Source organism: Enhydra lutris, unplaced genomic scaffold, assembly GCF_002288905.1.
Source record: "Enhydra lutris kenyoni isolate GAN:26980312 unplaced genomic scaffold, ASM228890v2 scaffoldscaffold94, whole genome shotgun sequence".
Lineage (NCBI taxonomy): Eukaryota > Metazoa > Chordata > Mammalia > Carnivora > Mustelidae > Enhydra > Enhydra lutris.
Window position 1 is genome coordinate 2,353,399 of NW_019154178.1, and position 17,010 is coordinate 2,370,408.

The following is a 17,010-nucleotide window of genomic DNA, read 5'->3' on the forward strand; positions in this document are numbered from 1 at the left end:
GTCTCATCAGGAGACCCGGTCCGTGGGTGTCGGTGAGCTCATCTGGAACCGTGTGGGAGGCCAAGGCCAGGCCCGGGGTAGCCCACGGACTGGAGTTGGAGGAGAGAAGGAACAATTGGAGGAAAAGTGTGGGAGAAGGTGGGAGTCGGCTCCTCAGGGCCCGGCGCGCCCGCTCAGAGGTCAGGACCAGCCTTGGAAGCCGGTGTCACCATGCAGGAGGCTGCAGGGGTGGGGCGGGGAGTGGGGTGAGGGAAGGCCCCTCCCTCCCTGGAGCCCAGTGCCCCCTGCTGCGGGACACCCTGGCCTCCCACACAGCACTTCAGAGGCAAAGTGGAACTCCTCTTCCCAAGGAGCCAGAGACGACCTGTATTTTTTAAAACATTTTAATAAAATTAACCAATAAATATCCTACACTGTGTAGGCTACAGGGACAAAGAGCAGAAGCCAGAGGGTCGTCTTTCCCACTGGGGCCCTCAGGTCCCCTCACAGAAACAGAGGCTGTGCTCTGGGCTTGTTCGGGGCTGTTGGCTGGGGAGGGGAGTGATTCTGGAAGGGGGGATCTGGGCTCTTGCTATCCATCCCTCTTTGTTGGGGGAGGGGAGATGGAGGGGGTCCCCCCAAGGCAGAGCCTGGCTGGAGGCATTGCAGCATCCCCAGAAGTGAGGGGGAGTGAGGGGGTGAGGGGGAGTGAGGGGGTGAGGGGGAGTGAGGGCGTGAGGGGAGATATAGCCTAGAAGGAAGGGGAGGGGCAGGGAGCCTGGGAGAGCGGTCGCATGGGCACTGCAGCAGCTCTTGGACCCACCACCGCTGCTCACTCTCGCTCACTCTCGGACGTATACCCTGGTGCACACGACATCATCCGCCGTCATGGTCTAGAAGGACACAAGTCACAAGTCATTGTTAACTCATAGGTCTCAAGGCCTGCGGTCCTGTGGCTTCGGAGACCAAACCTCCTTCTAGATTCAGGACCAACAGGCAGGAGCTGGCCCCACATGCCCGGGTGTCACAGGAGGGAGGATGGCAATGGAGCCTCAGGGGTCTGTCCTCCACCCTCCTCCCCAGGCCAGGAGGGTCGTCGACCAGAGGACTGTTGGACCTCCCAGTGCGTGTCCTTTGCTCCACGCGGAAGACCGTGTCCTGGTCACAGAGCGACACTGTGTGGGACGGGGATGGCTTCGTCCGGCCCAGTAGCTCCCTGGGGAGACCAGTGCAGTTGGTCTTGAACCCCCTGTGCCCTGGACTGTTCCAGAAAACCCCCAAACGTGGTTCTGGGCCGACAGGGGACAGGCCTCACCAGGACCAGCTCCCCGTCATTGGTCAGCTCCCTGGTCCAGGAGGTCTTGGGGCCCTCTCCCTTCAGAAGGCTCTGCTCACAGACCATTTTGTTCTCGCTCTCCCACTTCACCAGGCTCTGCAAGAGAGAGGCCACGTGAGCGGGGCCCACGGCAGCGCAGGAGAAGGGCCTTCACCACGGGGAGCGGAGCCGAGAATCCAGGACAAGACTGGAAAACGGCCGCGGACGCCGTGAGCCCCAGGGACCCACCTTACAGGGCCTCCCGTCCACAGTCTGCTCCTCAAACTCTTCTCCGATCGTGAAGTTGATCTCCGTGGTGCGCACCGTGGTGGAGGTTTTGATGTAGAAAGTATCTCCCTCCTGTTTGATCTCCACGGCTGGCTTGGACGCCGCAGCCACGGCGATCTTCCTCAGCATCACATTCACCCCTGCAGGGAACGGGGGAGGCTGGCCTTCAGGGGCGCTCTGGGCCCCCACTTGCCCTCCCCACACGCGGCTCTGCAGAGCAGCTGCACCTCACGGAGCGGCAGGCCCGGACCCCGCGCTCTCCCAGTCACCCGCATCCGGCAGGCCTCCTCGCCGTGGCCCGATTCACTTCAGCTGGGGCTCTGCGTCCACCCTGCTTGGGACCCTCTGCGGGCGTGGACCCATCAGAGTCACTGTGTCTTCACCCAGGGCCAAGTACAGGCCAGACCCGCCCTGGCCGGGCCTCACCACTCTCGTCCTGGAAGTAGGGCCCACCTTCCTTCCTGCCGCACCCCCCCCACCCCAGCTGGGGCTAGCTGGGCCTTCCTTTGCCCCATCCCTGTCCCCCTCGGCAGTGACCAGCTGGGGCGGCTATTCCCCTCTACAGAGTGGCCCCAGCCCGGGGAAGCCAGAGGCTCCACTGGACCCTGATGTCCCCTGGGCTCAGCCTCCCCTGCAGGCCAGGTGACCCTGGGCAAACGGGTGGCACACGTGGGACCCAGAAACACAGCTCTGGGCACAACTCTTCTGAATCCAGCTATTATTTTCACTGGAAAAGGAAACCAAAGAAAAAGCCAGATCTGAGGCTCAGACAAAGTTCCCTGTATCAGACCCTTCCTTGCCAGACCTCCTGGGGGGCTCCTGTGCCCTTCTCCCCGCAAGGGACAGACAGGGACCCTGCTCCCCCCGCCCAACATGTTCCCTACTCTAGGATCACCTTGACCTCGGGTGGTTGGGTCTTCTTGTTCAGCCTCTGTGGATCTGGAGCCCCTGGGGCTGTCCCCCATATTCTTCCCCAAACAGGGCCTCTCCTCTTTGGTCCCCAGTCATGAGGAAGGGTGGGGAAGCCAGGAGAGCAGAAAGACAGGCTCCCAGGCAGGTCTTTCTGGCCGGGGCCAGGCCTAAGCACCATCACCCCACTGCACCTGCCCAGGGACCTCCGTCCCCCCTGAACTGGAGCAGAGACCTTCAGGGAAGCCATGGGTAGGGATGAAGGGGCAAGCGGGACTCCCTGGCCCTCCTCCAGACCTGAGCTCCTAGACAAACAAAACCTCTTTTCCCTTGGCATTGAAGCAGACCCACTCTGTTCCAGAACGAAGGGAGTGGGAGAGCAGGAGAACGCCCCCAAGAGCCCCCCTTCTGCGCTGTTGATCTCCTGGGTTCAGGGAGAGGTTTTCAGACCCAGGGGCCTTGGCAGAGGAGACACCCCTACCCCACCTCCCCCTGCAGTCCACCTGCCACTGTCTAACTCTTGTCTCTCCTGCTACAAGAGCAGCACGTGCACACACGCCCTGCCTGCCGCGGTGGGCACAAAGGCTATTTCCCAAAGACCTGAGCATTCCTCCCGGGGGGCAGGGATGCTCCACGAGGGCAGAGGAGGCAAGGAAGGGCCGAGGTCCCTGCAGACACTGGGCTGGGCTCTGAGGAGATGCCATTCCAGCCAGGGCTGTTTGTCTAGTGGGTCTGTTTTCAATCTGCCCCCAGCAGGGCCCGAGGAAGGCACGTGGCTCTGAGAGACCCCGCAGGGAGGACAAACAGGGCAAAGACAGACAGACAACGGGGTTGGGCTTTGGCTCTTCCTCTCCAGCTGGGCCTGTGGGTGTGCCTGGCCACCTCCTGCTTCATCCCCTGGGGAGAGGGGCCAGAATCCAGAGGAGGGGAGGGAATGGTATCTAGGCTTTCTGAAGGGAAAATCTTTTGGCATTTAGCTGCAAAGGCGGAGTGGAAAGACAGACAGGGCTCGAAGAAGTCTTGTGGTTTATGCGCAAGAACTAATGGCAAGGGATGATGGAAACATGGCATCCTAGGCCCTTCCAGGGTCCAGACACCCGCACATCCAGCTCAAGGTGTACCTTACTACTTTGTTCAGTCCCTACCCTGTTCAGTCCAGAGATCGAGGCCATGCTTACCCTCAGGCTGCAGGCTCCTGCGGTGGTGGTGGGGGCTTCCCAATTGCTGAGGTCCTTAACTCACTTTCCTCCCTTCCCAGAGCCCCTCCCCGAAGTCCCGCTCTCTGCCCCGCCCCCACACACCAGAGGGCACCCAGAGTTGGGAAAGGCAGTTAGAGTGGGTTTAAGGTTCCCCCACCTTTAACCAACACACCCATCGGGGCTGCAGCAGGTCTCTGGGGAGGGAGGGAGAGGAGAACTGGGATTTTTGGAAATGGGAGGTTGGGGTTTCACACGAAGCCATTTGTTGAAATCTCAGAAAGTGATAATTATCCAGAGTGCCTGAGGATTCTGGAGCTGCCCACTGAAAGGAAATATTTGTGTCACAGATGGAGAGTGGGGGCACAGCGGGAAAAGTGCCAAAGGGGGAGGGAAGGGGCAACCGTGGGAGCCAGGGTGGCCGAGCACCTGGTGGGTGGAGCAGGGCCGAGGGATAAGGAACCTGCCCCAGGGCCTGGGCTACTGGGTGGGTGAGGGCGCAGAGGCTGGGACGGCTCTGAGGGGCTCCACCGAGTAAGGACCCAGGCCCCCAGCCCGGGGGCGGGTTTGCAGCTTCTGAACTGCCCAGAGCTCCCCAGCCCCATCCCCAGGGATACCGACCTCGTGCTTCTGGTTTCTACTTAATTCACAGGCGGGCCACTGCAGGAGCTGGCATGGGGGTGCGGTGGGGGTCCCCCGCCGGAGAAAGGACCTAAAGGTCCCGGCCCTGAGCCGCCCCCCGCCCCCCCCCACCCAGGGAGCGTTCGCCCCTCTTCGGCCCCTTTTCTTGGGGATGCAGACACCCAGCCTCCTGCGCCTCGATTCCCGCCCTCCTTTCTTCCTCGCGCCCACCTCCGAGGACTCCCGCACCGCCCTCCGCTCCCCGGGAGCTCCAAGACCTCCTTACCCAGCACTTTGAGCAAATCCTCGAAGTTTTCGGATCGGATGATCTTCCAGTTGCCGGAGAAGTCGGGCATGATGGAGGCGCGGGTGGCGGTCCTCTTAGACGCTTTGGTTGGAGCACTGCACGCTGAGTCTTTTAGGCAGAAGAGATGTCGCGGTGGCCTCCGCCTGGTCGTGAGACTCAGGACAGGAACGTCGCAGGACAACCCCAGAGCTGGCTCGGGCTCCTGCGCGGGCAGCCTTTATACCCGGAGCGGACCCGCCCCTGCCGAGAGAGACCGGGAGAGAGAGGGAGAGCTGCCCCGCCTCCCGCCCCGCCCCCACCCCACCTGGGGGGCCCTGAGTCCCGGCTCCCCCGCCTCAGGAACTGGTCCCCCGTGGGCGGGTCCGGCGCGCGCGGGGGGCCGAGGCGGCGGGCTCCCGCGCGAGGGGTGGCTGGGGAGGCGACGCCAGGGCCGGGGCGCAGACGCTCAGGTCTCACGTCCCCAGGGTCGCGGCCGGCGTGCTCCCCGCCCCTCCCCAACCTCACTCCCTCCGCTCGACTCCTTGGCGCCGGACACCCGGCGACACCAGCAGCGGGCGAGCCCCGCTTGGAGCGGGCGCTGGGGACGAGGCTGGCGGCCGGGCTCGGCTCCACCGCGGCCCGAACTGGGCGCAGCGTGCGCGCCCCGAGGCTGGGACCGCCCGGGGAGGCCAGGGGCACCCAAGTGGGGCAACGGCGCCCCCTGCTGGAGCGGCTCGGGGGGGTGGGAGGGAGCGGACCCCCTGCCCGCGCCGGCCTCCCGGGGGTTCAGGGCTGCGGCTGCGGGGGGCTCAGGAGGCGGGCGCCGGGAGACTTCTTCCTCTTAATGGGTCGGGCGGGCATCCAAGGGTTAAGCAGGAGCCCCGGGCGCGAGGCCGGGGAGGGCAGAGGTCACAGCCAATCACTTGACACGAGCTCTTTATTAAGGCGCTTTCTCGGTCGCGCGGCTCCCCAACCCCCGGGGGATCGCAGCAGGCGGCGGGGAGGGGGGCGGGGACGCGAGGCGCGGAGCCCGGCGCGCCGCGCTGCCGCCCGTGTCGGAGGGATACGGGGTGCCCGGGGAAGGGGTGGAGCGGGGTCTCAGGTGTCACCACCCCGCGCCGTCCGACGGCGGAAGGAGCGCCCGCCCTCCGCTGGCGGCTTCCAAGCGCGAGATCCAAGGAGGGGGCAGGGCCCAGCTCCCCGCCGAGACCCCTTTGCGGAGGGCTGGGGGCCTGAAGCAGATGGAGGTCAAGCGGGGAGCCCCGGAGACGGGCCGGGAGATGCGAGGCTGCAAACCGCAGAGCGGCGGAGGCGGACCGAGCGGGCGGGCGCTCGGGGGATGTTGCGGCCCAGGTGCCCTCGGCGACGGCCTGCACGTCGCCCCGCGGCCCGCACCGCACCCGTCCCCCCCCCCCCCCCGCCACTGTCCCGGGGCTGCGCTCCCAGCTCCCTGCGAGGCGGGGAGGAAAAACCCCACATCTGATCCCAGAGCTGGTACCTCCCTGCCAGCGTGGCCATGGGTGGAGCAGAGGACAGGCTCACTGAGCTCCTGAACCCTTTTTCGTCAGGGCCGTGCAACGGTCTGGAGGGCTGGGGGCCTTGGCTAGGGAGGGGTCGGAGGAATAGAGCCAAACGGTGGTGGGGGGGTGGCTGGCGGCTTCACCAAAGGCTGGAGAGGGCTGGAGCCCTGGGCTGTGAAGCGGGAAATCTCGGAGTAATCAGTAACGCCTATGTCCGGGAAACAGTAGAGCAGCTGGGCTGTGCCTGCGCGGGCGGGACGGAGCGGCTGTGAAACAGCGACTGGATGGGCCCCGCGCAGAGAGCCCATCAGCTCTCAGGCTTCCAGAAGGGAGCTGGGTGCTTCAGCTGCTTTAGGGTTCAGGGTTTGTGCGGGAGGGCTCATCTGGGGGTGGGGATGGCCCGGGCTTCTGGAAGTAGGAGGGCAGCAGGTCGGAGCTCTTCGAGGAAAGACAGACAAAAGCGGAGGTGGTGGAGGGAAGGGGGTGGTCCTTGGGGGGTGCTTAGGGCCTGTGTTCCTCCCCCACAGGCTGGTTCTCACTGCTGTAGGTAAACGGAGGGGATTAGGTTCTGACAGTGGAATCAGGCTCCCAGCCAAGGGATGAGGAGAGGCTTGGGGGAGGGAACAAGGCGGCTACTCCCGCACCCCCTTCCGCCTTCCCTGCCTGCCTTTCCACCCAGGTCAGTCTGCCCACCTCTTCACATCAGCTTGAGTCCCCAGCCCAGAGGGTCCAGTCCCCTGCTCAGTGGCGACCTTTCCTCCTGCAAGAGAGAAGGGCCAGCTCAGGCCCTCTCCCCCCACAAGCCTGGTGACTCAGGATGTTAAAGCCTCACCCAAAGGACGGTCATCAGGAGGCCAGACTTACAGGAGCAGACGGGGGGAAGGGGGGGCCGCGGGGGGTGTGGTCTGTCTGAGAATCCTGAGGAGGCTGGAAGAGGGGCTCCCTGGGGTGGGGGCAGGGAGGCCTGGGCCCACTCCCCTCTCTTCACTTCCTCACTCCCCCCACTGGCCTGGCGGCCAGAAGTTCCAAAAAGACAGAAGTAAGACAAAGGGAAGTGGGGCTGGGAAGGGGAATTTTTTCCAGATGTGAGTGTTTGTGGTTTGGCAGCTCTGGGCCTGAGCTCCGGACCCTGCACCCCAACCCTAGCAGAGGGAGGTGGGTAGAGGGTCTGGGGCAGGGTGCTGGGAAGCAGGTCTCAGCTTCCAGAAGCCCTGGTTGCCCACTGGAGCCTAGGGGCAGGCAAGCGGAGGGGGCTTAGGGAAGATGCAGGGAAGGGGATGGGGGTGGGGGGGACACTGTGGGTGGGACAAGAGGATTGGGGGATGGGAAAGGGGGCTAACAGTGGAGGATGGGGGAGCCTAGGGGCAGGGAGCAGGCGTGGAGCCAGGCGACAAGGAGGGCTTAGCCCCTGTCAGTCACTCAGTCGCAAACAACTGGTTTCAATTTCCCCACCAGGATCAATGAGAAGGAATTTCCTAGTGTCGCTGGCCTTTTCATTAGGACCAAACCTGATGCAGGTCAGCCCCAGGCAACCCATTCTCCCTTTCTAGGAACCTCGGTCATACCCCTGTCGGGGGCTGCCCCAGGGATTTGGCGACTGGGGAAGGGTGCAGAGTTGGTGAGAGAAGCTGGGGGAGCAGAGGCAGAGCGGGGTGGAGTGGGGAGGAAACAGGCCTGAGAGCTAGGCAAGGAAACTTCTGGGGCTTTGTTCCCATGGCAGTGAGGCTGGGAGGAAAGTGGCTGGCTTTGCAGCAGAAGGAATGGAGGGGGGCACACTTCTGGCTGGGTGGAGGGGTGTGAGCATGAATGTGCACGAGTGTGTGCATGCCAGAGGGTTGCCCACCCCCCGCTCCGCCACTGCCCTGAGGATGGGGCAGGAGGGACCACCTGCCCAGCTGGGGATGGAGAAAGTGGGAGAGTCGTGAACCCCTCCCTCCTCTCCCCCAGCCGGGCCAAGGAGATTCCATGGCCAAGTTCAGCACTGGAGAAAAGCCTCGCCCCAGCAGTGTTACCGCATCTGCTGTTGGCTGGGAGACTGTCAGAAATTGAACCCAGGTGAGGCAGGACATGGGTCTCTCCACTCAGCAGAGGGACAGCAGACTGGGCAGAAGTTCTGCAGGGCCAGGGAGCCGTGGGAGGGGGGCGCTGTTCAGCAAGAGTGGAGTAAGAGCTAGGAGTGGCTGGGGCAGGACAGTGGTGACCCCTGGTCCCCAAGCCGGCAGGATTTCCCGCCACACAGTGTGAACTCAAGCAGTCTGCCTCATGGTCTGGTCTGACCCTCAGGACAGAGGGGTATGTTCCATTCTTGTCTGTGTGCCTGGGCTCGGGGACCCAGCCCTTTTCTCCCCACGTCAGATTGCTGTTACAGCAGGGAATGAGGGCTCTCTGCCCGCTGGGAGACGGGGTCTGAGACCTGGAGAGCCGGCAGAGGGCCCCCCTCGGCCCCAACCCCAAGCCAGGGAAGGTGTGGGCTGAGAATCCTGAGTGACCCAAAGGGGCAGCTGGACTGGGAAGGAAGGGACGGCAGGGACCTCTAGCGCCAGCCCCAGGCCATGGTGAAGGAGGCAGGTGTGGCCAGGCAGGGTCAGAGGCTCCGGTGGGAGGAGGGCTGTGGGCTCTGGGAGAAATCACCGCGCAGGCCAGGGGCCGGGCAGCACCCAGGCAGCCAGGCGGCTCCTCTGTTGTTTTTGGCTCTGCTACCTGGTTCCCAGCTGCCAACGCTCTCCTCAGGGCTGGGCCGGGCAGGCAGGAGGGAGGAGGTGCGGACGCACGGGCTGAGGACGTGTCCAGACCGAGTCTTGTCCCCTGCGAGAGGCCCCCAGCTCTGCTGGCCTCTTCCGGGGGCTGCACAGAGCACAGAAGGCCCCTGCCCTTGCTCTTCAACCCCGGGTGTGTGCTTCTTTGTCCCCTGCCTGTGTTCCAGCGCCCCGACTGGTGCTTCCTGCTGGCCTGGCAGAGAGCCACGCCTCTCCCCACTCACACCGCTGCCCCGTTTTCCCAGCTCGCCATGGAGACAGGCACCGATGTCCAGCAAGCCCGACTCTGCGGTCCTGCTTTTTAGAGAACCTCCAAGGTGGAGAGGGGGAGCCAGTGTGGCCGGCACTGCTGACAGCAACCGCCAGCATCTACTCTAATCCTGGCCGGAGGTGGCCCCCATTTCCCCTCCTGAGGGACTGCCTCCCCTGCCCCCACCCTCCCCCAGACGGCATTGCTGGATGGAGAAGTCAGGCAGCACCGTGACCCGGTTAAACTCCTCTTGGCTTTTATGAGCCAGCGACTAGGGCCAGACCCTCTGTCACTCCTACCCTCTGCCGAGCCCTGGTCCCTTAACCCCTGGCAGCCCAGGGCAGGAAAGGGATGGCTGGAGCCGTGACAAGTTTGGCAGGCTGAAACCCTGGGTTTGCAGGGTACCTGGGGACAGTGGCCAGCCCTGGAAAAGGACAGCCTGCAACCTAGCCCAAGACCTGTTCTGGGGATCCCAAGCCATCTCCCAGATGCCTCCTCTCCCACTCTTTGATGATGGGAAACTGAAGAAGAGCCAGGGGTCCAGGAAGCCCTCTCCCCATTGAGATGAGCTGGAGCTTCGGGCAGAAGGGGAAGATCAGCAGGGCTGCAGACGGTGGGCACCAGGCCAGAGCAGCAGACTCCAGGATTGAAGAGGAAAGGGGCATGGGGGAGGGGAGAAGGGCAAGGTTCCCAGAGAAGAGAGTGGGGGCGTTTGAAGTACTGGATAAGATAGAACAAGGGCATTGGACTCACCGTCCCTGGGAGCAGGGGCAGGATAACAGGAGCGAAGGGCTTAGCTTCAGAAAGGCAGTCAGCCAGCCTCGGGAGGAGTCCTCCTCCAGGCTCCTCGGTGCACCCAGGGCAGCCGGCCTCCAGACCGTGATACCCAGCAGTCTGGGCGCCCACTTGGCTCCAGGGAGGAGGCCAGACCCCCCGCCCCTTTAGGCCAGCATCCCCAACCCCAGGGCGCTTCCGGCTGCAGACCAGGCCTAGGCTCCATGCTCCTTAGGGCCAGTGGGCCAGACTCCCTAGAGACAGAAGCAGAGGTGCAGGGGACTTGAGCCGAGTGAGGGAGGGCCCCAGAAGCTGGGGTTCTGGGTGCCTGCCCCCACACTCCCATCTTGAGTGGACAGGGAATTAAGAAGGGATACAAGAGTTCACAGTCGGGCCCCTTTGCAGGCTAGAACCTTGTCTTTCCAGTGACCCTCCCCCCATCCCTGCCCCTCCTTCAGCCGGCTGGAGAGGTGGGCAGTGGGGGAGGCCCCAGACTGACCTAGCCCTAATGGCTTTCCCTGGGCAGCATGAACAAAATGGGAAAAAGATGTGTGAGGTGGGAAACTCTGATTTCCTTTCTCCTGCGGGCACCAGCTCTGGAAAATGTTAGCTGTCAAAGAGAGACGGAACAGTCTCCGGCCTCCCCCTGCCCATGACCCTGGCCCAACCCATCCAGCAGGGGCCCCCAGCCTGCCCCCAGGCTGGCGCCTGAGCAGTTTGGCCAGGCTGCCCTGACGAAGCCCCACCTCCCATCTGTGTCTCCTCCACCAACCTGAGGAAGACATCTGTGGGGTGGGGGGCGATTAGCACTTGGGGACCCGCAGGGACATGTCCCTGGGGATCAAAGGAGCCAGCCAGCATCGCCTGGATTTTGTAGTCTCCTGCCTACTAAACCCCAGAGCTCTGGGACAGTCAGCCTCGGGATTCCAGGTCTCCCGAGGATCTGGACTTTCGGTGGGACCGTCTTCCTGCCAAGCTCGCAGGAACCGGCCCAGAGAGGGAGCCAGCCTGGGTCCTGGGCACTCGCAGGCCTTTCTTGCTGCTTATGGGCATTGTGGTCTCTGGGTGCCCAACCCCCTCTTTGGAGCTCCCAGACCCCCTGGGGCTAGGCCTCCAGGAGCCCCAGGGAACCGATACCCAAGCAGGGAGGCGGCGCTCTGTGCCTTGGCTGGAGGGTGTGCGTGGAGCAGGGCCGGGCCTAGCCTAGGAGGAAGCCACCAAGACACTCGGCCCTTTCTCCGAAGGCCCCTGTGCTCCTTCAGCAGCCCCACCGGCTCGCCCTTCAGGAAAGCCTCCCACGTCTACCCACTCTCCCAGCCCAGCCGAGAGCCCCAGTCCCGGCCTCGAGCTGCCAGGCTGGATTACCGGCCTCTTCCTCCCTCTGGGTCCTGGGCGTGGGCTCTGTCTCCCTCCCGGGCTCCCAGGGCAGGGGCAGTCCCCCTTCTTCCTCCTTCGGTTGTGGTTGGATCCATCTCAGGGACTCCTTCCAAAGAAGCAACCGAACAGGATCCCATGGGGCAGAAGGGAATGAGGAGACCAGGCCGACCCTCCTCTGGGGGAGCTGCCCTGACGAGGGAGGCCAGACAAACTGGGTTCGTGGAAATGCTCAGGCTGTGACAGATGGGCCAGCGTGGCAGGCCTGGCCAAGAGAGACCTGAGCGCCGTCCCCACGCTGTCTGTCTCCAGTCTGGCCCATCCCAAAGCCGCTCTTCAACCCTTCAGGACAGAATTTGGTTGAGCCTGGAAGACAAAGGTGTTTGTCTTTCTATGCCAAATTCTCCTTTTTTCTTTTTTTCTTTTTTTTTTTTTTAAGATTTTATTTATTTATTTGACAGAGAGAGATCACAAGCAGGCAGAGAGAAGAGGAAGCAGGCTCCCCGCTGAGCAGAGAGCCCAATGCGGGGCTCGATCCCAGGACCCTGAGACCATGACCTGAGCTGAAGGCAGAGGCTTAACTCACCGAGCCACCCAGGCGCCCCTCCATGCCAAATTCTTAAAACTGCCTCCTCTCTCCGCACCTCTCCCCCTATCTGCACCTCTCTCAGAATCTGACGTGTCACGTAAACCTTTCCAAGAAAGCCCAGGGTCAGTGGTGTCCCTGAGCGAGGCTAGACAGCAGACCTATTAAGCACGCAAGACTGCAGGTCAGCCCAGCCAAGTGGTGGGGGCAGAGAGGAGGGACATGACCCGAGCAGGGGCTCCGAAGGCGGTTGGGGTTGAGGTAGCCAGGGCCTCGGGGGGAAGCCCGGCCCCCTATGCCCCTAGATGGCCCTTACGCATTTCATCACTGCCTGGACGAGCTCTCACAGTCTGTCTGCCAGAGGCTGTGGCCAATTCCCAAAGCGGGCCACACTGGGTCCTGACCCCTGAGGGTGCGAGCGCTCCCTGGGCGCTCCGTGGTGGGTGGGCCGCGTGTACACAGCCCAGATGAGAGTTCAAAGGCCAGAATGTCTGCCTGGATTGAGGTGTTTGGGGGGCGCCTGGCCGGCTCAGTGACTCTTGATAGTTGGGTTGTGAGTTCGAGCCCCATGTCGGATATTGAACTTCCTCCAGAAAAGAAAGGCAAGAAAATAAACACTTGCTCAGGGTCACCCCCACCAAAGATCCTCCATGTGTGGGAAGCTAGTCTGTCCCGAAGCAGACCACTTACCACCGCTGCCCCGGCTCCTAGCGTCTCTTCCTTAGACAGAGCAAGAGCTCCGTGGTTCTCTCCCTCTCCTCTCCCTTCCCAGCAGCCCGGGGGCTGGAGGGGGGCTTCCTTTACACCCTGAGTCAGTTCAAACCACTCCTTTGTCAAAACCCTGCAGAGGCTGCCGTTCTGTGCAGAGAGAAGCTGCGTCCTTACAGTGGTCTAGAGGCTCTGTGGTTTCTGCTTCCCTCTGCCCTGCTCACCGACCCCGCTCCTACCCTTTCCTCTGCCCAGTCTGTTCCAGCGACACCGAGCTTGCTGCTCCCGAACATGCCAAGTGAACGCCTGCCTCAGGGCCCTTGCCCCTCTTGCTCTTTCTGGAATGTTCTTCCCCAGGTGTTTACACAATGGGTTTCCTCACTTTCTTCAGGCCTCTGCTCCCATGTCCTGTCCTCAGAGAGCTCTTCTCTCTACAACCCACCTACAGTCCTGTGTCCACGTGCACCTGCCTGCTCCTTACTGTCCTGCCCGGCACTCATCGGCCCCACTGCAAGGAACCCCACGTAGATTTTGCTGATCATACAACAGTGTCTGGCAAAGGCTGGTGCTCAATAACCGTTTCTGGACAAATAAATAAGTAGTAAACATGTGACTTCAGCCAAAATCAGTGACTATTAGACTGAAAGAAATAATCGACTGTGCTTTCCGTTAGTACTCTTGTTCTTTTTCTTTTTTTAAGATTTATTTGAGATAGAAAGAGAGAGAGCACGCGGCAGAGGGAGAGGGAGAAGCCGTTTTCCCGCCAAGCAGGAAGCCGGACGCGAGGCTCAGTCCCAGGACCCCAAGATCATGACCTGAGCTGAAGGCAGACGCTCAACCAACTGATCCCTCCAGGTGCCCCAGTCCTCTTGTTCCTGACTGAATCATGTATTTAACAGTCCTGGGGAGGGGCGTGAAAGAGGTACTCTGCAAATATCGGGTCTGCAAACGAGACCGGCCCAGCTCCCACGAGAGGGGTCGGGACCCCGCACGCTCCTTGGCGACGCCTTAGCCCCCTGAAGGCGCTCGTTGCTGCGCCTGCCCAGGTCCCTGAGGATCCAGCTCAGGCTCGCCCTTCCTGGGTCTCTAAGCCCACAGCTGGCCACGGGACATCTCTGACCCTCATTCAACAGCTCAGCCTCTCTAGGCCCTCTAGGGCTGCAAGTCCACGGGCTCCAGCACACCCCAGCCTCCCCTTGCCCCAACCACATAAACTCGCCACTTCTGCACTTGGGCTGCCGGATAAGGCCAGAAGACCTGCCAGCCGGCTTGCACACCCCTGCAAACCCAGGTTCCAAACCCAGCTTCTGCCCTCCGCGGGCCCGCCATCAGCCTCTGCAGCTCCCAGCTTCTGTCCCTTGGCTTCTGGCTCATACTCGGATTTCGTGAGCACACCAGGTCACCAGGGGCTGCCCAGAAACTTACCCATCCACCCCATACCGCCCACCTTCCTTTCAGTCCCAGAAGACAAGGGTCCCTACTGATGGTCAAGGTGAAGCTCGTCCTCCCCGTCTTTCGGGGCCCGCTATAGCTCCCAATTCATGCAAAAACCAGACCCTCTCCCTGGCTCTCATCTTACTGGCCCTCGCCGTGGTGTTGGACACTGTCCCGTTTCTGCTGGAGACTCTTCTGTTGCCCTCTGGTCCCTGGCAGCCTTCAACAGGCCTCCCTCCAGGCCTGTAAGATGGGCGTTCCCAAGCCTCTGATCTCAGCCTTGTGCTCTCCTGTATACACCTTCCTGCAGGAGGCCCTCGTGCCAGTCCAAGGCTCTTCACGCTGGTGAAGGACAGCCCTCTGTCCCCCGCAGGTCAGAAACATCAAGGCCATCTTTAATCTTCCTGCCCTGATGTCTAGGTCTTCTTGATTCTCCCTCCGCGGGGACACTCGCAGGCCTCCTCCCACTTCACTGATGCAGCCCTCCCTCAGCGCTCATCCAAAGTATCCACATGGAACTCGTCTCCTGGCCCTTCTCCAATCCAGCTTCCATTCCGCAGCCAGCACTATCCTCCCATCCAAGTGGGACCTCATGGGTCCCCTGCTTCAAATCCCGCAGCGGTCTTGGACAGCACTGGCTGTCTGACGTGAGCTGACGGGTTTCCCTTTGTCAGAGGGTGAGCGGCCAGCAGACAAAGACCACGCCGCTTCCCTCGTGTCTAGCCCCACGCCCGGCCCCCAGCGGTGCATCAGCAGGATCTGAGCGGAAGGGTTCCAAGTCTTCTCAGAGGCCGCGTGGCTGGGTCAACAGCAGAGTCAGGCCGTGGTGAAGACCAGAGGCTTGCCACCCGCACATGGCTACTGGGCCTGGGCAACATTTCTTCTGTCAACCCAGGCTTCTCCAGCTATCATGTGAGAGTATCAGCACCGGCCTCAGTGAGGACGGCGCAAGCACCCAGGGGACCGAGCACCAAGCACCCTGCCTGACCCAGGGACACCATTGTTGTTGACTGACAGCAGCCATTAACATCACGGGTAGAAAAGAGCCTCATGGTTTTCATTTTTAAGTAGGCTCCGTGCCCAGCGTGGAGCCCAACACGGGGCTTGAACTCACAACCCCAAGGTCAGGACCCGAGTGGAAACCAAGAGTCAGATGCTTAACCCTGAGCCACCCAGGCGTTCCGAGTCCCAGGGTTTCAAGGCTGGAACCCTTGATGCCACATTTAGTACGTGGCAGAATCCCACTCCAGCCACGGTGACAAGGTCACCGGCTCTCATGCCGCGAGCTGCTTGCCAGCGCCGGGAACGGGAGCGCTCTGGGAGCCGCACGCCCGCTGCGGAGGGAGGACACTCAGGACGCACCTGGCACAGTCACTCGTGGGCATTTGTCTCTGCACTTGGATCTGGGCTCCTGTGCCCTGGGGCAAGTCCTAATCCTAGCATTGTTGACTTTGCTATTGTCAGTTGTGATCCTCTGTTAACCCAGAAATCAAACGACTCCTCCTTGCAGGCCCACTGTGGCCACTGGCGGGGGGGGGGGGGGCAGCGCCACCCCCCTACTCAGGGAGAGCCACTGGGTTTGAGGAAGATTCAGAACACCGAGATGGCGTCTAGCAGGATACGCCTCTCCTCGCCTTGCCCCTCCCCAAGCTCACCTGCAGAGGGGGTCTCTGAATCACAGCACCCCCTCCCGCTGGGAAGGCAGTATCACCGGGAACATTTGTTTTCCCTACACGGGCTCCGGGCTCCATCCCAGGGACGGGCATTTCAGGGAAACACTTGATCAGGACTCACAAGGCAATCTGCAAGGGCGCTGGCCACCCTCAGAGGAAGCCAGGACCCTGGGAACAGCAGGGCAGAGAAGGAAGGGGACTTGGGCAGAGGGGTCTCGTGCAGCTTTGCAGGGCAAGCTGGGCTCTAACCAGGAACTGTGATGAGAGGAAACACGGAGGAAATGGTTGCAAGGTCCTCTGGGCCCCAGCTTCTTCCTGGTGAGCAAACGGCTCCTGCCAGCCCTGCACCAAGACCAGACGTGGCGGGAGCAGGGCGGGGTGGGGTGGGGTGGCTGGGTAAGGGGCCACCAGAGCCGCTGGCTGTTTACCCAGACGCACACAAAGCCGACCTCCAGTGAGACCTTCCCAGGTAGCTCCCAGTTTACTGATGACAAGCGGACTCCGACCTGCTCTCGAGTACTCCCCATTCTGGGTGCGGCCCTCCTCGATGATTCCCACCTGGAGGTGTGTGAGGACGCCTGGCACCTCTCCCAAGTGTCACAGACATTCCTCACGTCGGGCTCAGCAGGAACCAACTTGCTCAGGGCCCCACAGCCGCCTGGGCAAGCAGCCCCTTGCGGCCAGGACGGGACAGCAAGACCACAGCAAAGGTCTGGTGTGGCCACAGGAAACTCCCTGCTACCGGCTGCTGTGGCGCGAACGCCGTCCCGGGAGCCAAACCAGCCTGTTAAGAGGGCGCGAGTCCCGGAGCAGATGCCAAGGCCGCGTTCTCTCAAGACACAGCGCGCACAGCGATCCCAGACACGAGGTCAGGCCTGTGACTCACCCTCCCAAGCAGGACCGACCGGGATGGCATCACCAAGCACCTGTCCCTCCCGCAGGCCCACCTGACTCACGCTGCCGGCCACATCCCCTCTGCGGGAAGGCGTCTTCGGGGTTTGGGGCGTCACTGTAGGCGTGCTCGGTTCGCAGTGGGGACAAGGACAACGGAGCAGAGCACGTGGGCTACATGCAAAGGCTTGGTCGGCACTTCCTGATGACTTCCAGTGAACGGGGGGCCGACGGTGCCGTCCACCGAGACCCGCGGACCCTTGCTCAGCCACAGCCCCGTAAGACCTCATGCCAAGATTTTTCTGTTCCCCAAGTAAGCTCTATGTCCCACGGAGGGCTTGAACTCACGACTCCCGAGATCCAGAGCTGCATGCCTGACTTGAGCCAACCAGGCGCGCCTCCTCCTGAGGAAACTTTCTAACGGGAAGCTCTAACAGCAGCACACACACA

The 17,010-nt window shown here is 62.3% G+C and overlaps 1 protein-coding gene across 1 annotated transcript; it reads right to left on the reverse strand.

The window, feature by feature from the left end:
* Positions 1-734: 734 nt before the first annotated feature.
* On the reverse strand, positions 735-4,855 carry LOC111139001 (cellular retinoic acid binding protein 2). The gene is made up of 4 exons (XM_022491073.1): positions 4,595-4,855; positions 1,544-1,722; positions 1,295-1,411; positions 735-872 (listed from the first exon to the last, which is right to left on the reverse strand). Exons 1-4 carry the CDS (start codon positions 4,662-4,664, stop codon positions 822-824), a joined length of 417 nt encoding a protein of 138 aa, XP_022346781.1. The 5' UTR covers positions 4,665-4,855; the 3' UTR covers positions 735-821.
* Positions 4,856-17,010: the final 12,155 nt, after the last annotated feature.